The 21289-nt window shown below is 43.8% G+C and overlaps 1 protein-coding gene across 1 annotated transcript in view; it reads left to right on the top strand.

Annotated features, from left to right (window-relative positions):
* Positions 1-21076, top strand: part of PFDN1 (prefoldin subunit 1) — a 74352-nt gene extending 53276 nt beyond the window's left edge. Inside the window, exon 4 of the mRNA XM_005900186.3 lies at positions 20679-21076. Within this exon, the coding sequence (XP_005900248.1) occupies positions 20679-20762 (84 nt within the window). The 3' untranslated portion in view covers positions 20763-21076. The remainder of the gene's footprint in view (positions 1-20678) is intronic.
* The last annotated feature ends 213 nt before the right edge of the window (positions 21077-21289 follow it).

The raw sequence follows: 21289 nt of genomic DNA, 5'->3' as shown, positions 1-21289 counted from the left end.
GATGTTGGCAATTTGATCTCTGGTTCCTCTGCCTTTTCTAAAACCAGCTTGAACATCAGGAAGTTCACGGTTCACGTGTTGCTGAAGCCTGGCTTGAAGAAATTTTAAGCATTACTTTAGTAGCATGTGAGATGAGTGCAATTGTGCGGTAGTTTGAGCATTCTTTGGCATTGCCTTTCTTTGGGATTGGAATGAAAGCAATCTAGTACTTGTTAGTAAAGCTATTGAAGATCACTGAAGTGAAAGTCGCTCATTTGTGTTTGAATCTTTGCGACCCTGTGGACTATACAGTCCATGGAATTTTTCAGGCCAGAATACTGGAGTGTGGGTAGCCTTCCTGTCCTCCAGGAGATCTTCCCAACCCAGGGATCAAACCGAGGTCTCCCACATTTCAGGTGGATTCTTTACCAGCTGAGCCACAAGGGAAGCCCAAGAATATTGGAGTTGGGTAGCCTATCCCTTTTGCAGGGGGTCTCCCCACCCAGGAATTGATGATGACTGAAGGAATGAGTTAAGTGTCTTTCCTGTCCCCTGTTATGCATTTACCAGCAGTAGAGTGTGTGAAAATTGGAAGCAAATTTGCAGTTATATTTCTGGTATTCCACATTCTTTGTTGACTCACCTGAGCATTTATTGATTTTTATATTCTGAAGTTGCTTATTGATTTTTGCATCTGAAGTCCTATCCAGAAATCCCTTTGTGTAATAATTGTTTTGTTTTTTTCTGTGTGTGTTTTGTTTTGGTTTGAATCTGGCCACTTTACTGCCAAAGAAAGAATGGATTGCTTTTATTAGAGATTCTTGCTAAGGAGTATCTTGGGAAAGCCTGTTTTTAATGAAGATCCTGATATTTACCTAAAGCTTTGAAATCTGAGCGGTTGGACACTGCAAGCTTTGGGAATGCTTATTCCTTTTAGGCATTTCTTAAGTCACCAGCCTGCCTTACTGCCTAATTTAATGAAACACATAATCATTTTAACTGAACTAAAGGGTCTTAGAGATATAATTTAGAGCACAGTCTTCAGCACTACCTGTGCTATATAGTTGATGATGAAGTCTTGTGATTCATGTGGAATGACATGTATGGCAGCACTTAAAACCTTTACAAGTAGCTCAAGATTGATATCATTTATGGCCAAGTTTAATCAGCTCTAGAAATTTATAAAAAAAAAATCACTTTGCACTTCTGGATTTTTGAGGTTCAAATTCAGATCCTTCATTAAGGCAGGCTTAGTGTCTTTATCTCTTTAGAGAAGGCATGAGAGGGAAATAAAAGGTAGATGGTGATGGAAAACATAAGAGGAAGAGGAGCTTCTGGTACTAGAGTTGATCCTTGAAATGGATCAAGTTTTGAAATTAATTGTAAAATGTCAGCTGCCTTAATTTTTAAGTGTTGATGCTTTCAGTATCAGGGTTTGAGTTTCCCACCTACAGTGGATGTTCCTTCCTTTGGGCTGTGTGTGCCCTCAGTCCTGTCCACCTCTTTGTGACCCCATGGATTGTAGCCTGCCAGGTACCTCTGTCTGTGAGATTTTCTAGGCAAAAATGCTGGAGTGGGTTGTCATTTCTTCCTCCAGGGGATCTTCCAGACCCAGGGAGCAAACCTGTATCTCTTCTGTCTCCGGCATTGGCACAGATTCTTTACCACTAGTGCCAGCTGGGTGAACAATTCTAAGATTCATGAGCTAAGACTCTGGCCAATAATAAGTTGGCCAGAAGAAGTGTATGCATGTAAAAAAAAAATGCATCATTAAATGTTTGCTGGGTGTCTTGATTATACAGTATACTTTGGTGTTTTGACTAACTATGGAGGTTTTTTGTTCTTATTTTTATACATCAAGAAATGTACAGTCTATTGTAATACTGTGTGCCATGCACTATTATAGGCAAAGAAGACATAATTAGCAAAGACCCTGATGGCATGGAACTTATATTCTGGAGAATGGGAGTGAGGGGACAGATAATAAATAACTGATAAATGTTAGAAAGACAAACAACACAGGATAAAGAGAGAATGGTGAGAGATATATATGCTGTCTTACGTAGTGCTGACAGGGAGGGTTTCTCTGACAAGGTGATATTTGAGCAGAGAGACCTGAAGAGAGTAAGAGAGCAAGCTGTGAGTACATCTCGGAGAAGAGGGTTCCAAGCAGAGGGAACAGCGAGTATAAAAACGCTGGAGGTGAGAGCATATTTGATGAGTTGTGGGAACAGCAAGGAGGCCATGTCAGCTGGAGCTGAGTGAGCAAGAATAGTAGGAGATGAAATCAGAGAGGTATCAGGGAATAGATTATATAGGGCTTTGTAGGCCATATTAAGGATTTTGTATTATGGTCTGAAGTTGGGAGTTTTGGGAGGGTTTTGAGCCAGAGGAATGATATTATCTGATTTACATTTACATTTTAAATTTCACCATTCTGGATGCTTTGGTGAGAATAGATTATGGAGAGTAAGTGTGGGAGCAAGGAGACTTGTCAGGAGGCTGTTGCATTAAGATTGATGGTGGCTTGGACCATGGTGGTGGCAGTGGAGATGATCAGAATCTGGATATATTCTAAGGTAGAGCCAAAACAAACTGAGTGTAGGGATGAAAGAGACTGAAGGTTTTGAACCTGTTACAAAAGAATCATACCTCCTTTCTCCCACATATATCACTCATCACCTGTTGTAGAGATCTGGATTGGGTTCATGAGAGAAGGAGGCATTTTAGCTGGGCCTTGAAGATCAATTAGAATTTTATTATTAATACATAGGATTGGTTCAGGGGGGTCAGCATTTCAAAGCAAAAAAATGCTATGACCAGAAGTCTGAAAGTAGAGGTAGAATGGAGAGTTAAAGTGAGAAACGAAGCTGGAAAGGCCTAAGGGAAAGAAGTGGAGGCTAAAATGAATGAAATCAGTATGGTGTATACTCATTTTAAGTTCTCCTTGTTCTGGGTGAGTAGTTGTTTCCAGTGCAATGCTCTTCATTCACTCTGGTTTCCACACAGCACTCCATGTATGATGGGCTTCACAGGGATTCCGTGTGTTTATGGGAACATACATGCTGTTGATAATTCATAGATCAGTATTTCTTAGTCAATTTTCCAGTTTCAAAAGTAATTTTAAAAGCAAATTGAAAGTTTGTTTTGGGCCTTGTTAACCTTTGAGATACTGTTAGACACCCAAGTAGAAATGTTGAATAGACAGTTGGAAATAGGAATCTGGAACTCCAGGCTAGTGAAATAAAATTGAGAATTGTCTATAAATTGTCAGTTTATAGGTGGCATGTAAAGTCATAGAACTGGATTAGATCAACTAAGGAGAAAAGGTAGCTGCTTATAGGAGGTATAAAAAAGGTCATGTACTGAACCAAGGGCGCTGCAGCGGGATGTAAAAGCTCTGTACAGAGGTGTGGACTGTGTGCAGTGTGAATTCAGAGAACTGAGTGAGCACCCCCATGGGCAAGCCTCTGCTGTGAAGGGGCCAAGCTGCAGTGATGAGACCGGCTTCCTCCATGGTTAGGGGGCTGTGCGGGCCCCTGGTTTTGTGCTGCAGCAGTCACTGTCAGCCCAGTTAGCCCTAAGTTTCTACGGCTTTGTGACCTTCTCTCATTAGCACTGACCTGGAGCTGGGCAGGCCTGGTCTGTTGAAGGACAATTTGCTTTCTCTGGGGAGACATTGCAGAATGTAGAGACCGACATCTAGTTAATCTCAGAGCTGACCGGACTCTGGGGGCTGCACTGCAGGGAGTGGTGCAGCATAGCTCCTTTAAAGCACAGGAGGTTATAACACTGCCTGTGTGTGTCTGGTTTCTTGGGTGAGACCTGATGGAGGAGTGTGCTTGCATGGGTGGAAGCAAGCGTGCCTGCCAGTGCTGAAGGGTAAAAGTTCCCTAAAAGGATTTTATAATACAGTACTTTCACTGGTGTTTATATACACTCAACACACATGCATATACAAACGTGCAGTTTCCTGCCCTCTTTCAGTGTGTATTAAGAAATACTTCAACCTTTAGAATATTTTTTGAGTTCCCCTTACAAATTCTTAGCAAGTAATTGGCACTGCTTTTCTTGGCTCTGATAAGCACAGCATAATGCCTTGACATAATTATTAAGAAGATGAACTCTGGAATCAGTAAATATGAATTTGAACTCTAACTCTCCCACATACTATCACCTTGGGTAAATTACTTAGTGTCTCTAAGCCTGAATATACTTTTCTATAAAATAGCAACAACAGCAGGGTTGATAGATAAGGACAGTAAATAACCCTCTTATTTCCTGTTTAAGTATGGAATCAACTGAAAGTTGGGCATATTGATATGAAAATTTAAAATATCAGATCAGTCGCTCAGTCGTGTCTGACTCTTTGCGACCCCATGAATTGCAGCACGCCAGGCCTCCCTGTCCATCACCAACTCCCGGAGTTCACCCAGACTCACGTCCATCAAGTCAATGATGCCATCCAGCCATCTCATCCTCTGTCATCCCCTTTTTCTCCTGCCCCCAATCCCTCCCAGCATCAGTCTTTTCCAATGAGTCAACTCTTCGCATGAGGTGGCCAAAGTACTGGAGTTTCAGCTTTAACATCATTCCTTCCAAAGAAATCCCAGGGCTGATCTCCTTCAGAATGGACTGGTTGGATCTCCTTGCAGTCCAAGGGACTCTCAAGAGTCTTCTCCAACACCACAGTTCAAAAGCATCAATTCTTCGGCGCTCAGCCTTCTTCACAGTCCAACTCTCACACCCATACATGACCACAGGAAAAACCATAGCCTTGACTAGACGGACCTTTGTTGGCAAAATAATGTCTCTGCTTTTGAATATGCTATCTAGGTTGGTCATAACTTTCCTTCCAAGGAGTAAGCGTCTTTTAATTTCATGGCTGCAGTCACCATCTGTTATTACTGGTGAAGATTAGGTTGAAGGATGTGTCTTAGGTGTGCAGCAGTAATAATGATTTCTAATACTGATCCAGAATTAAGTTACCCAGCAAATCTCTGGAAGTTTGGGACAAGCACAGGTCTCTCTCTGCAGAGGCAGGGAGAATATATCTGTTAAATTTATGAGGAAAATATGTACCTTCTGCAAGCAGGCAAATCCTGGCAAAGTGGCAGGAGCCAAGCCATAGTTCCTTTTCCTAAACACACCAGTCAGAAAAGCCAGTAGTCTTCCTGAGAGTAGATTGGGGAGACCAGGATGGATAGCTGGTGAAAACTGGAGGTGAAGAGAATCAGCATTTCTTCATTCTTATAGGAAGTACCTACCTCATAACATGATACAGACAAATCACTTGGTGGCTGGCACCCATTAACTACTTGGTAAATGCAGGGTTTTGTTACCTGCATATGATGGGTGCTCAGTAACTATTTACTGATGGAGCATTTTGCCACCACATGCTTATAAGATAAAAGTTTCCTTTTAATTGGGAAAAAAATAAAGGCACACAAATGTACAAAACTAACACAACAAACACCTGTGTACTCATCACCCAGAGCTAACAAATGTTAGCATACGATAATGTTTATTTATTTTTGTTTTTTTACAAAAATAAAACCATACTAATGAAATTGAAGTCTGCTTTGTAACTTGCCTCCTGGCTATACATTCGTTTCATTCGCACTAACTAGGAGAAACTACTCTGAGCTATTAGGTATAACTTTCCAAGCCATGTTTCATAACATCCTATAGTCAACAAATGACATTATATTGTTCATGTCTTTAAGTAACTTGCCTTTTTTTTTTCTTTTTTTTCTTTTTTTTAACTTGCCTTTTTTTGAGTTCTGTTCACACTAATAAGTATATGTAATTTATTCAGTTTGCTGTAGGGTATTCTATAAGAATATGTAACTTTCTGTATTTTATTCAAAGGATCCATTGTTGATAGCTTTAGTGTATACATGTAAATGTGGGCAAGGGACCCGATGACTCCTTTCACATGTAGCATAAATACAGACATGTTAAGGCTAGTCAGTGGGCTCAAGGATGTAAGTGCCAACAGGTTGGTGAGATCTCCTGCTCTCACTTCCTAATGGCCAGGGATTCTGTGGTGAAGCCATCTCCTAAACTAGCTGGGCGGGATTGAAGGCGGGAGGAGAAGGGGATGACAAAGGATGAGATGGTTGGATGGCATCACCGATGCAATGGACATGAGTTTGAGTAGGTTCCAGGAGTTGGTGATGGACAGGGAAGCCTGGCGTGCTGCAGTCTTTGGGGGTTGCAAAAGTCAGACACGACCGAGTGACTGAACTGATTGAAACTAGCTGGCCTCTGCCAGTGTTTTAGAAATGGAGATCACATGTCCTTCACAGAGCCAGAATCAGAATTGATGAGAAAGAGAGGGCAGGCCTTAGTGGGAACCCAGGATTCCAGATTCTCATTTCCAACCACTTTTGCTGTGAAAGAAATGAGGGTTCCTCTGCCATGGTTGGATACTTCTAGTAGCTGGGTCCTCTAATGTTAGTGGTCCTTTTCTTATAAAATTATAAATCCCTAAACACCAACTCTTTGAGTAAAGAGATAAAGTGGGTTCTAAGTGGCCTTGTGTCTGGAAATTGAAGGAAGGGCAAAAGAAAAACCACCCCTTGAATCATGTTTGCAAAGAGAAGTGTGCCAAGTGCTCTTTATTACTCCAGTGTCATTATAAATTTAATTGGTCTTATGTCAGCTACTTAGATCAGAGCTAATAGCATGTTCAATTCCATTCTGTTTGTACCAGTTCCATGGTAACATGGGTGGGTGTGGAGTTGGGACAAGTGGCAGCTGCGACGTCTGGTCTGTGGAGTGATTTCATCATGATACGAGCCCCTTTATCAGCCTGGATGGAGAAATGTCACTGGGCAATGTGACCTGACTTTCCAGTGCCCTCAGAGCAATGAGCCAAGGCCTTGGGCTGCTTGTCCGACCTAGAGGTTTAGCTCAGAGTTAGAGAGCAGTGATTTCTTGGTGACATGAACAGGTGTAACTATCAGTTTCCCTTTTCTCTTTCTGAGTAAAAAGAAAGCTGAGGTTTTTTGAAAGCTTTATAAAATAACCCTTTGGTGTTAGAGTGAGTTTGTAGTTCTCTGGTTCTGCCCTCTGATGACCTGTACAAATCAGCAGAGGAGGTGCCCATGAGTCATGCATCTGTGCTTTTAGTGGCTTTGAGCTCTTACTTGTTTTCACTGTCTCCTGGTCCTTTTATGGGTTTCCAGTTGCCATATCTCTATTTTTTTAGTTGTATAAATATGTTACTCGATTGGAAAGTAATATTGTGATCACATAGAAGTTTCCTTGCCTTTGTTTGTCCATAGTCTCTCCCAGAGTACCTTATAAACTCATGAAATGTTAATGCTTCTGCTGATAACATTAATTTTCAGAAATTAATACATCAGTTTATTTTATCCTGCCTGGTTTGTGTATGTGTTACTGTCAGCCTCTGGGTGGAGTAAAGACTAATTTGCTCTGAAAATAATTCATTCGGAACTTAGATTGCTATGCCTGTTTTTAAACACAGCCTTATTATTTTCTAATTCTAGAACATGTTCATCACCCCCCAGAAGAAACCCGTTAATCATTAAGCATTTGCTTCCCATTTCCCCTTCCCCCAGCACCTGGTAATCATTCATCTATTTTCTGTCTTTGTAGATTTGCCTGTTCTGGATATTTGTATAAATGGATCACACAGTATGTGGCTTTCTGAGTCTGGCTTCTTTCACTTAGCTTAGTGTTTTCAAAGTTCATCTGTGTTGTAACATGTATCAGTACTTCTTTCCTTTTATGGCTGAATAATATTCAGTTATATGGATATATACTACATTTAGTTTATCTGCTTATCAACTGATAGACATTTGGGTGGTTCCTACTTTTGGGCTATTATGAGTAATGCTACTAACAATCACAAGTTTCTGGTACTACACCTGTCTTCATTTTTCTTACTTGGATATATACCTAGGAGTGGAATTGCTGGGTCTGATGGTTATTTTGTCTTTTCAATTTCTTGAGTATCTACTAAATTGTTTTCCATAGCAGCTGCATCATTTTACATTTCCCACCATCATATATGAGGGTTCTGATTTCTCTGTGTCTTCATTAACACTTATTTTCCATTTTTGATTGTAACCATATTAGTGGGTATAAAATAGTATCACATCGTGGTTTTGTTTGCATTTCCCCAGTGAATAATGATGTTGAACATCTTTTCATGTGCTTATCGGCCACTAATATATCTTCCTTGGAGAATGTCTACTTGAGGGTCCCTTGCTTGTTTTTTAACTGGGTTGTGTATCTTTTGTTGTTGAGTTGTAAGAAAATAGAAATTCTTAACTTGCTTGGAGCAAAGAGTAGAATCAGACTGACTTCTGGCTTTTGCCACACATATTTGCATGTTAGTCTTGCCAACACAGGTGAGTCAGTTACACCTCCACTTCTAAGAATGCAAGGTGTTGCCCTTACTTCCGCTCTGAGAAGGCACACCTTTGTTCACCTAACCCTTTACCATGCCTACAGGCCAAACTCCATAGTAAACACTGTTGATTTGATCCTCTTGCTCTTCTCGTAAGAGGGCAAACTAAAGACAAACTGAAATAGTAAAACTTGTTTTATTTGGTCATTTGGAAGACTTGGATAGTTTCGATAGTTCTGTTGATAGGTCAGGCTTTCTGACCCTGGAGAAGCAGAAGAAACTAATGCATATTAGAAAATTTCCTTTTGTAAAACTTGTTTTCATGAGACTTATTTATTATGTACTGTGTACATTTATTTTTCAAATATGATGAAACTTAGAATAATGTTCTAGTTGGGCTCTAAGGAATCAGAGACCCCAGGGTTGTGATATTGGTAGTTGTGTTTGCCCATCGTTTTTCTGATCTCTTTCCTGCAGGCCCTGAATCAAACACTTACCATGTTTAGCATACTGTTATGAGATTTGTACAACACACAGTTCTCAGTTGTGGCATTACGTGATCTCTGAAGGATATTTTCTTTGTGTGTTTATTTCCTGAATATAGCAATTCGGCCCTTCTAATAATTTCCTTGGGTGTACTGATACTCTACAACTCTTGTTTTAGACCTATGTGAAGCCCAGTGTCTCCTTTGAAGTTAAGAGGTAAAATTAATTTGTCCTGACACTTAACGTACTCTTAGGGCTCATCTGTGACAATTAAAATACCAGGTGGTTTCCCTTCATGAAGTTTTAGGGTCAGGTCTCAAAGAGCTATAGACTTTGAATTTTTATTTTCAGTTTTTTTGGCTGTGCTGCTTGGCTTGTGGGATCTTAGTTCCTAGGCCAGGGATTGAATCCAGGCCCTCAGCAGTGAGAGTGAGGAGTCCTAACCACTGGACTGCCAGGAAATTTCCTGCTGCTAAGTCACTTCAGTCGTCTCTGGCTCTGTGCGACCCCGTAGACGGCAGCCCACCAGGCTCCCCTGTCCCTGGGATTCCCGGACGTTTTAAAGTTGGAAGATATTCCAGAGGCCACTTGATGGAACACTCCCCCCACTGCCCTCAACATTTCTGATGTGTTGTCGTGGTTCCTACTTGAACACATCCAGTGATTTCTCAGAGAAGGCGATGGCACCCCACTCCAGTACTCTTGCTTGGAGAGTCCCATGGACGGAGAAGCCTGGTGGGCTGCAGTCCATGGGGTCGCTAAAAGTCGGACATGACTGAGTGACTTCACTTTCACTTTTCACTTTCATGCATTGGAGAAAGCAATGGCAACCCACTCCAGTGTTCTTGCCTGGAGAATCCCAGGGACGGGGGAGCCTGGTGGGCTGCCATCTATGGGGTCGCACAGAGTTGGACACGACTGAAGTGACTTAGCAGCAATAGCAGCAGCAGCAGTGATTTCTAGTCATCTCATCCTTTTTTCCTGAACCACTCTTCTCTTGGTTTTTATGAAACAGTGCCCCTCCTCTTTAGATATTACTGGCTGGTGCCTCTTCTTCCTTTGATTCTTCCTAAACGTTGACTTCCTATAAGGCTAAGTCCTTGTATTCTGAGTTCTTTCTCAAAGAATTCCAATCATTCTCATGGCTTCAAGTACCTGTATGTAAACTTGTATCTCTAGCCCAGACTTCTGTGAACTTCAGGGATGCAATCTAGTTTTCTTTTCACATCTCACTTAGATGTTTCACAAGTACCTTAAACTCGGCAAGTCTAAAATTAAACTTAGAATCTTTCCTTCCAAACCTGATCCCCTTGGGAGGTGTTCTTGACACCGCTCCCCCCTTCTGATTAATAATGAAGGTTATGGTGAAGTCCTCTGATAGCTTTTCTCTTAAATATTTCTTAAATATGTTCTTCTCTAGCTCCATTGCCATCACTAAGATACTGTCATCTCTTTCCAAGATTATTACAATGGCTTCCTAATAGGTTTCTCAGCATTCACACTTGTATTCTCTAACCACGTACTTCCCAACCCTTTTCACATCACAGCACCTAGAGAATAGTATTTGCATGGTTCACTGGGATAAGTGGACAGAGGGTGCTGAAGGTGGCAGCAACTGCCCAGGGGAGGTGGGGGGCCCTTTGGCTACTCCAGGGACTAAAGGGATCAATATCATGGATACATCTGTTACCCTTTCATTACTCACCGGGCTTTCTGCAGGAAGCCTTGCTCTAGCTCATTCTCTGTGTTGCAGCCAGAGTAGTTTTTGTTTCCAGTGGAAATTTGATTTTTGTCACTCTGTCTTAAGACCCAGTGGCTTTTCATCATCTTTAAGATCTTTAATATGGCTTTTGACCCTCTGTGATCTGACTCAACCTCACCAGCCTTATCCTTCTGTCTTATCTATCCCTCCCTCCCTCTTCAGTACTTCAGCCTCACTTGCTGTCATTTAGTTCCCAGACGTGTCTTGCTTCATTTGACCTTTGCACATGCTGCTCCATTTGCCTGGAATTGCTCTCTCCCCCTGCTAACCTCTCCACTTAATTTTCATTCATCCTTCATAGCTTATTCAAAAGTGCTTCTGTGATTTCCTTGATTATACCAGGTGTTTCCTGTGTTAACATGCTCAGACACTCAGTCGTGTCTGACTCTTTGCGACCCTTTGGACCGTAGTCCACCAAGCTCCTCGGTCCATGGGGTTTCCCAGACAAGAATACTGGAGTGGGTTACTAATTTCCTCCTTCAGGAGATCTTCCCAACCCAGGAATCAAACTCACATATCCTGCATTGCAGGCAGATTCTTCACTGCTGAGCCATCAGGGAAGCCCCTTCCTCTCTTAGACACTGTGGTTTCCCCTCAGAGCCCTTATTGCAATGGTGATTAAATGTCTGTGTGTCCAGCAACAGTGTGACCTCTGTGAATAAGTGTGTGACTTGTTCACTGCTCTAAGCCCAGTGCTCTTCGGGTGTAACATGCATTGAGTGCCCAATAAATATTGGTTAAATTATGTGTCACTTCTTGATACTGAGGATGAAGGATTAATCACATCAGAGAAGATCCCTACTTTTATGAAACTCATATTCAGATATAGACAGTGACAATATAAGCAAGAAGACAATGTAAGCAAGAAAACACGTAGTAAAGTGATGTTTTAGAGAGCTGTTGGGCAGGCCTCTCAGAAAAGATGAAATTTCAGCTGAGGTCTGCATGAGAGGAAACAGCCAGCCACTTAAAAGTATGCAAAGGAAGAACATTCCAGGTGGAGGGCACAGATGATACAAATGTCTTGTTAGAAAACATTTTGAATTGTTTAAGCAAGTGAGAAAAGGAAAGTGTTGTAATAAGGTTGGCGTGGTTAGTATGGACCAAATGATGCAGGGCCTTACTCCTGGGGTGAAGAGTTCAGATTTTATTTGAAGTGTAATGGGAAGACATTCAAGGGTTTTGAGCAGAAAGTAACCCTGATTTACTTGTTAAAATATCCATGACAAACATCCAGGCGAGGATGATAGAGGCTTGAGCTAGGATGGTAGCTGTGGTGCTGGATAGAAAGAAGAGGATGGTTTGGGGATATCTTTGGAAGTAAGTTAAGACTGATGGGTGGATGGAAGAGGGGATATTGGGTTCAAGGAAAAGAGAAGAAAAGAGTGGCTTCTGTATTTTTTTGTTTCTCTGGTTTTTAAATTGAGCAATTGAATGTATAAATCAATTGTGCTTATTTTAGACATGTTAATTTTGGGTTTGACAACCAGGAAGATATGTTTTATAAGCAATTTGATGTGTAAATCTGGAATTAAGGGGAGTCTGGGTTGGAGATACAGATTTGGGAATCATAATGATGTTTAAAGCTGAGAGTAGAGGGTTTCTAAGAGAGAGTGATGAAGAGAAGAGAAGTTAAGGACAGCTTCCCAGAAAATACCAACATTTTGAAGTTGAGCAGAGAAGTAGTCAGCAAAAGAGAGCTTAGAAGGAGTAGCCAGTAGTAGGAGAAAGATAGGAGTGTGGTATCATGAAAGCTAAGAGAGGAAGTTATTTCAAGAATTGTGTTGAATGCAGTTGATGAGTAAGAATGAACAGGTTGAGTAAGAAGAGAACAGAGAGTAGCCACTGCTTTGGGTGACATAGAGATCATTGGTGACCTGGACTTCATTCAGTTCAGTAGAGTAGATGGGAAGCGTGATTGGAGAGGTTTTAAGAGATAATGCGAAGGTGAGGAAGTGAAGGCAGCTGCTGAACAGTTAGTTCAGGAGGTTTTGCAAGACGGAGAGGAGAGAAAGGAGACAGTACTTACAGGGGAATGTGAGGTCAAGAAAAGTGTGGTTGTGTGTTGGGTGTGTGACTTGCCTTACCAATAGTTACCTTGCAGAGAAAGAGAAGTTGAAGATTAAGAAGAAAGAAAAAGGATAACTAGGAGTGAAAATTTTGAAAAGGGGATGGATTCAACCCCAAAGTAGAATTGTGTTTTTATAAAAACAGAGACACGTGTCCATTTTGGAGTGTCTCCAACATGGAGAAAGAGAGTATATGTATAGGTGTAAGTCAGGTGATGGATTTGGTAGTGAAAAGAGAGAATTCTCCTCAGATTGCTTCTGTTCTCTCTGAGCTGGGAATGACAGAGGAAGAAAGAGTATAGGAAATTTGAGGAGATAGGAAAGCATGAAATAGTTATTTGGGAGAGCAGAGAAGTTAATATGTTAAGGAAATTTAATAGAGCTTCTGGACGCTGGGTGAGTGCTGAAATTCATGGTCTTGAATTTAGGTGAAACTGTGTAGCACAGTTCCGTGTTTTTCTCCAGCTACGTTCAGCTAGTCGGGTACAAACGTGGAGTAGATGGATGGTTGGATTAGCTTGGTTTGTTAGTATTTTGCCAGGGGAGTGCAACAGAGGGAGAGAGGGGGCAAAAGGGAGTTCAGAAGGGGAATAAATATAAATGATTGACTGTGGAAGCTGAGCTGGGTGGGAGGGGAGAAAGTCCTGGAAGTAGAGTGGATAATGAAGAATTTGTTGAGTGATGAGGTTGAAGAAGTGCTGGAGGGAGAGTTATCAGATCAAAATGATCTGGAAAAATATGAAGTGGTGATGGTGAAATTGAAATTCTGGAGGAGGTACAGTTACTGGTGTCAGTATCTCTGGGGTATGACTATGGCCTGGGTGACTCAGGTGGGGTAAAGTAAAAATTGTGAGAGGGGAGAGAAGGTCATAGTATTAAATGGATCATCTCCACTCTTGTTGAAGTCACCTTGAGCGGTGTAGCTGTGGTGGAGAGGGAGACGGTGAGCCATTGATGAATGAGGGGCCGCACCCAGACTACTGGTAGATTGCGGCAGCAAGGAGGGGAGAAGAGGATGGCACACTGTGATGCCACAGACTTCAAGGAGGAAAAAAGAAAATGGTTTGGCAGTAGGCTTGATGAATGAATGGAAGGCTGGATGGATGGAGATTTATGCTTTTATTAGGCAGCTTTCATTGAAAGTTAAAATCTCTGCTTGCTGGATTCAGTTCTACCTTGTTAAGGCTCCCTCGTTTTTTAAAGAAGAAAAGTTGGCAAACCTTGCTGGCTAGATCTGGCTTGCTTCTTGTTTTTGTGTTTTTAGAACACAGCTAGCCCATCTGTTTACACATTAAAAATTTTTTATTTTTGGCTGTTCTGGTGGGTCTTTGTTGCTGTGCTCAGACTTTCTTTAGTTGTGATAAGTGGCAGCTACTCTCTAGTTGCGGTGCGTGGGCTTCTCATTGTGGTGGCTTCTCTCATTGCGGAGCACCGGCTCTATAGAGTGTGTGGGCTTCTGTAGTTGGGGCGCACGGGCTTGGTTGCCCATCAGCATGTGGGATCTTCCCGGCCCAGGGATTCTTAACCACTGGGCCACTGGGAAGTCCTGTTTACACATTTTTTATGTTGCGTTTGCACTACAGTGGCAGAGTTGAGTAGGTGTGACAGAGGCAGTTCCACAAAGCCTAAAATATTTACTCTCTAGCCCTTCATGTATTGAAGAAGGAAATGGCAACCCACTCTAGTGTTCTTGCCTGGAGTATCCCAGGGATGGGGGAGCCTGGTGGGCTGCCGTCTATGGGGTCACACAGAGTCGGACACGACTGAAGCGACTTAGCAGCAGCAGCAGCAGCCCTTTATTGAAGGAGTTTGCTGAAGTCCATTTTTGAAGGAGGTTCTCAAACTTCAGTGTGCATCAGAATCACCTGGAGGGCTTGTGAAAACAGATTGCCAGGCTCCATCTCTAGAGGTGCTGATTCAGTAGGTCTGGATTGGGACCTAAGAACGTGGATTTCTAATAAGTTCCCAGGTGTTGATGGTGCTGCTGGTCAGGGGACCACAATTCAAGAGCCGTTGTTTTAGATATTTAAGTTAGTGATTGGATTCCTTCTCTGCTTAATATTCTTTGAGCCAAGTTCCCTACCTCCATTAGCTATATATCTCTTTAACATGATCATTGTCTTATCTTACCCCCTTTAAGCTTGGTGCCTGTGAACATAATGATTCTTTGGCTAAAGCCTGATCTTTGCCACATGCATTGGAACAGGTGCCCGACCTTGCTCTTCACTTAACCTGTGAGCTTGTTTTCTTTGTTTCTCACATTGTCTAATGTACGGGTCTTTCTCTGAGACTTAAATGAAACTGATGTGGTAGGGAGAGTAATAGTAGGTAGAGATCACACACTTTAGGTGGACTAAAATGCTAATAAATGTTATTATTTGGAGGAAATAAGACCCCTTTCCTCCCCCTGCCTCCACCCTGGTATATCTCTGCTCTAAGGAACTTGAGTTTGCTCTGCCTTGGGTAGATTGAGCCATGTGATCATAGGTGGGATATGGGAGTCTGGCCTCATATGGTAGCTGTGTTAGAATCTCTTTAGATGTTCTCTTTAAAAGAACATCTGGGAGAAAAAAAAGGTCATTGCTCAACTAATCCAAGTCTTTTGTCCCTGTCTTTCAGCAGAGGAACTTCTGAAAGGTGTCTTGAAAGCAGTTTCTAAAAGATATGGAGACAGTAACCGCTTCTTAGGCTTCTTTTTATTCTCTTGCTCCATGCCTAAAATTGCTCTCTCGTTCTTTGAGCTCATCTCCCGGCCATATGTAGCTCAGCAGTTACCTTGCAGCCTCATTGTTTCCTAATGGTGAAGTGGATAAACGCAGATGAGTTCACAGGTGGACGTGTGTCCTTGGATCACTTGTCTCTTATCTCCAGGTCCTGGTCAGGTTTGGCCTGCCCTTTCTGCCTCTGGTGCTCCTCACCCACGCAGACTCTCGTTGCACTTGCACTTTCAGAGCTCTGCCCATCCCTGTCTCATTTCCCTTTCTGACTTCTCTCATTGTGCCCTTGCATGGCCTTTGTTTTTCTCTTCTTCCTCTTGTTTCCCTGCCCTCTTCACGTTTTACCCCATCTGCCAATACATGCCTTCTCAGCCTCAGATGCTGGCCTCTTGCTAAATTTCCCCATTATGGGCAACTGGCCCCCTCTGACCATTTTATAGTTCCACAAACTGAGAGAACAGGAGAATCATTGAATATCTTGAGTTTTTAATTTGGTATTGTCTAAAGCCTCATTTGATAAGTTGGAAAATAAAAAGGGAGAGAGGAAAAAACTTCTATACCCCAAGGTAGGACAGACAGGAAAAGCATTACTTTCGAGAAAGAGAGGAAAACAATGTTCCTAAGAAAAGTCTATAGAGATAGTGTCACAAGATGCATTACCTCAGGAGTCTATTTGAGAGATTGTGTCATGTCAGAAAAGTTCTAGAGGACTTGAGCCTCTTTCCTCTGTGAGAGGATGAGAATGAACTCCAGGCCCTCAGTCTGACTCCGGAAAGAAGGACTTCACGCTGATGAGCAAGAAGGCCAACAATGTCATTTCCCTGGCTGTGCTGAGCCCCACAGGAAAGCTCAGAATTTTGCGTCAGGACAAGGCCCACAAGAATGTTGCTGCGCCCAGAGCCCTGTGGTTTGATGCCACTAGAGAATTTCCTACGGAAAGGGTTCTGAGGGAGTGCTCAGTAAGGCAGAAAGGTGCTGCAGTGAGGCCAGCAAATGCCTTCCTAGGACTCAGGATGGAAGGTGGGGGTTGAAAATGCCTCCTAGAGTTTCCACAGCAGTCATTATGCCCTTGTCACGCACAGCAGCCCTGACAGACATCACATATGGAGCCCTTTCTCAAGGATTTCTGACTCTCGGATGCGGGAAATGGGGATGGTTTGTATTATGGTTTCACAAGTTAACCAATTAAAGCATAAGGGCTTTGACCCATACATAGGGCCTGTTTGTGGGAGCAAGGTTTTGATGTCCGTGTCAGTAACAGTGAGGTCTGAGTTTTAAACCTGTGTATTTCTTGAGGCAGAGGTTAGAGGGCAATGCCAGAAACTGAGAACCACCTTGAAAGAGAATGATCATTTTCTGCCTTTGCTTCCTCTGGTGGGTATTCCTTATTCATTCAGATTGGGAGGGAAACAAAAACCGAGTGTGCATACGAGGAAATCAGAAAGGCCTCGTTTATTCAGCTACTGAGTTCCTGTTATGAACCAGCCATTCTTCTAGACACTGGGACTCTGTCATGAGCAGAGTCTTGCCTTCAAGGACCATTTCTTCTCATAGGGAAGACAGACAGACAAACACATACACGCCTTCAGGTGGACAGGTCCTAAGGAGGACAATCACAGAATGAGGAGAATAGAGTATGGAGCTACACACGTGGTCATGAAGGCATTTCCATAGGTGACATTTGAGAAAGACCTGAAGGAACAAGTAGTGCGGATGTCTGGGGAAGAAGGGCCCTACACAGAGAGAACCAAAGGCAAAGGACAGGCAGGGGCATGGCTGGTGGATCGGTGGGACAGCTTGGAGGCCAGGGGGCTGGAGCCGAAGTGAGAGAAGGAGACGTGGGAGGGGAGGCCAGAGAGTCAGCTTAGAGCAGGACTGTACGTGGCTCTTTGAAAGGCCTTTGCCTCTTGAGAGAGACAGGAAGCTGTTGGAAGGTTTTAAATGTTGAAAGATGACTCTGGGCACTGTGAGGAAACTGAAGGGGGTGGTCAAGGATAGAAGAAAGGAGACCACTTAGGAAGCTCTTGATTAAGGTCAGAGTCTGGAGATATTTTGAGATAGCGCTAGCAGGATTTGTTGTTTGATTGGATGTCAGGTGTGAAAGAAAGAAAATTCAAGGATGACACTGAAGTTTTTGCCTTGAGTTGCGAAAATGGAGTTATTTACAGGAATGAGGAAGAGCCAGGTCCACACAGTTTCTGGTTTGACTAATGGTTTTAAACTGGAAATTCAAGGAAGAGAAAGTTTAACTTAATCATTGGTTCCTTAATTTTATCCATTCTCTCTGATGGTCTCATTTGTATTTGGGTCAATTCTACAGCAATTATTTCTGAGATACATACAACCCCAGCAGTCTCACTTTCAGGGCTCCTTAACTAAGCCTCTGTGATGCGGTGTGGTGAAAGGTATGGTCCACAAGAGCCTTGGGGTACACTCTGTCTCTGGGAGCACCCTTCACTTCAGGTGCTGTGTTGGTATCCTAGGGCCGCATAACAAGTTACCAGAAACTGGGTGGTTTAAAACAACAGAAATTGATTTTTTTTTTTTTTGCAATTCTGGAAGGTGAAAGTCCAGAATCCAGGTGTTGCAGGCTGTGCTCCGTGTGAAGGGTTTGGGGAAGATGCCTTCCTGCTGTCTGGCTGATGGTGGTTGTGGGCCACCCTCGGCCTTCCTCCTCTTGGAGGTGCACCTCCCACTCTCTGCACGGCGTCTCCCCCTTGTGTCCCTTAGTCTTTGTGTGGCCTTCTTACAAGGACAGGAGTCATTGGATATAGAGCCTGCCCTAACCTAGTGTGCCCGCATCTTAACCTGGTTACATCTGCAAAGACCCTGTTTCCGAATAAGGTCACATTGACACATACCGGGGGTCAGGACTGCCTCATGTCTTTTCGTGAGACACAGTTCAATCCATTTCATGTGCTTTGGGACAGGTTTGACTGTGAGGGTCTGCTGGGCTTGCGTGTTTGAGGATGAGACAACTGAAATACAGTTGGAAGGCAGGACTATGCTAGAGATGCCCCATCTGTTGGGATGAAAAAAATTCTTTATTGTCCAGTAAGTCTGTAAACTGAAGATTAAAAGATAGACAAGTTCATTTTACATTATTTTGAAACTTGAAGACTTTAGGATATGCAGTAGTAAAAATAATGAAAAAGTAATGAAATTGGAAGTGGAAGATTGAAGGAAGAGATGTGACAGTAAAGAATTTTAAAGTTGAGAGTTACAGCCTGGATTCGATTGGCCAGAGGCTGGGGCTGTAGGGAGAAAGGCTCTTGCTGGTGTTCAGTTTGATGGTTTTGCTCATTGGGGCAGCAAGTGGGTGGACATGAAATGCAGCAGACGTGGGTCTTGAGCTCTGGCTGAACTGCAGGGCTAGAACCCCACTTGGCTCGCCTCACCTCTTCCTTGGATTCCTTACCGGGCTGGGACCCAAAAGGTGCCCGGATGGTGCATGGCACATCTCTGGCTGCCATGCAACAGCTGGTACATGTACATTCTTCAGCGGTGTGTCAGGAGTTACTAAGTATTTGCCTTTTTTACTCACAAGTAAATCTAATGATTGTTTATCAGAGGAAGTTTTAAGTTCCCACTCTGATATCACAGTGATAGATAGGACTGTACCAGGTTTAGTGGTGCACAAAATTTTCTTGGCAGTAACACACTTGTGGCCATAGAATCACCATGGTCACTAGGAGTTTTTGTGGAAATCTTGTTCTTTTGTAAGGAATTGAGTGCAAGTTGAAGGGATGCGAGATGGGTAAAGAGACAGGGCTCTTCCTGGCCTTCAAGAAATTTGAAGTTCGGAGACAAACAGGAACCAGAAGTTCACATAAGAACTGTGATAAAGATTTGTGGGATTAGCAGATGCAGAGCGTTACACAGGATGGATGAATGGTGGGCCCTGCTGTATAGAGCCGGGAAGTGTGCTCCATGTCCTGTGAGGGGCATGGTGGAGGGATATGAAAGAGAACATGCATGTGTGTACTGAGGTATTCTGCCATGCAGTGGAAATTGGCACAGCACTGTGAATCAACTATACTTAAAATTGTGGCTGCCTCAGCACACGGCACCTAAAGGAAACTGTACTTTCCAGTGTATCATTTAATAAATGTCTGGACAGAGAGTGGGAGAAGTTGGAGGCAGGGGTATGGAAAAGGGGTGCCAGAGAGGTTTCATGGTGAAGGCCCTGGGCAGTAGAAGCCCTCATTTCCATTTTTCTGCTTCAGAGGTTGGGGATCAGGTCTTTGCAAGGCCTGAGACCAGGCTGCTTACCTGCCCTCTGCCGCCGCCCTCCCCTGGCTTCCCTGGGTCATCTGGGCACCTCAGCAGTCAAAACCCTCAGCTGCTGGGGTGAGGGAGGGGCAGTGGCTGCCTCTGGGCTAGGGCTCTGCACCTCTGACTCTAGTGTGGCTCCATCCCATGGGCCCTGGCAGGGGGTTATTTTGAGCACTCCCCAAAAGGGAGACTTGCTGTCATGTCTGTTCAGTGGGCGGAGCCACAGTGTGCCCTCAGGGCAGGGGCCAGTGGTGAAGCCACGCTTCTGGGGTGGCCACGGGGCAAATAACGCACAGACATCATTTCCTTTGACTAATCTTTCGTAATCCTGGTCCAGATGTGGCTCCTGAAAGTGAAGTTCTTTGTCTAAGTCGAGATTTTTAATTTAGGACCCAGATGGGGTAGGAGGTACACTTCCAGAAGGTCTGTTTTACTCAGTGTGTCATTGTCCTGGATTCCTGGCAGGCAGTGGTTTCATTAGAAAAACAGATTTCATCCTGACTCATCTGCTTCGGTGAGCCGTGTGATACAGCTTCTCAGTCCGCGGGGCAGCCGGTCTCCCGTCGTGCTGGACAGAGCGGAGGGCACGCTGTCCGCTCTGCAGCAGCGACAGCTACAGGCGCCTGGCCTGGGCTTTGGAAAACCTTGAGAGACAGTCTGTTATGGGGCCAGAGCTTTGTCCTGGAATTTCCTGGCCTTTGTCTGTCTGGTGTAACTTCATGTACCACGACGCCTGTTTTTAGAGTCTGCTTCCTTCTGGGGGAAGAGTGCTGTTGCTTTCTACAGAGCACTTCTGCTTCCGGAACTGAGCGACACCCTCCCCGGTGCCCAGGCGTCAGGGTCGGGGAACGCTCTGGGGCAGGTGTGTACACCTGGCTGTCAGTAGACAGTAGGCTCCTGGAAGTCACTAGTCACAGAGAAGCCATAACCCTCGGGCATAAAAGCAGCATCTGTCAGCTTGGCACATTCACCCTGATCCTAACCCTTGTTTCCTTCTCATATTGCAGCAGAAAAAATCCTATCTGGAGCGGAGTGTGAAGGAAGCTGAGGACAATATCCGGGAGATGCTGATGGCGCGAAGGGCACAGTAGGCAGCCTCTCAGGAACCTCTTCCTTCTCACCCCTGCCATTCCTGGCGAGGGGCCTGTGTTGGGAAACTGTTCTGCCCGAGGGACATTTTATCTGGTTGGTCTAGTAACCTTATGTTTTATGCATGGCCTGGAGCCCCTTTCAGATCTTATCCTTGTATGTTTTATCCTGGCTCTGCCTGCCACCCTTCTTCCCTGTGGTTGAATCATGAACTCCAGGGAAGGGAACAGGGGAGCCAGGACAGACAGGGGAGTTCTTCTGGGGCCTACTGCTGGTCACGCCAGTCAGACCAATAAAAGACATCTGTCCCACTCTGCTAAGTCTGCTTTTCTTGAGCTGATGGATGAGAACAGAGGACCAGAGAGGCAAAGAGTGTCTCCACGTCACTCCTCCCTGTTGCCTCTCCAGGGGATCCTTCTGCATTGAAGCCTTGCCCTCTTTTTTCTGTTTCTGTTCCTCTAGGTAAACCCCTCAACTTCTGAGCCTTCATGTATCAGTAGTATGCAGATGAGGAAAAAGGGAGAGCAGG

Source organism: Bos mutus, chromosome 7 (assembly GCF_027580195.1).
Source record: "Bos mutus isolate GX-2022 chromosome 7, NWIPB_WYAK_1.1, whole genome shotgun sequence".
Taxonomy (NCBI): Eukaryota; Metazoa; Chordata; class Mammalia; order Artiodactyla; family Bovidae; genus Bos; species Bos mutus.
The sequence above is the reverse complement of the archived record's forward strand: the minus strand, read 5'-3'. Positions and strand labels throughout refer to the sequence as shown.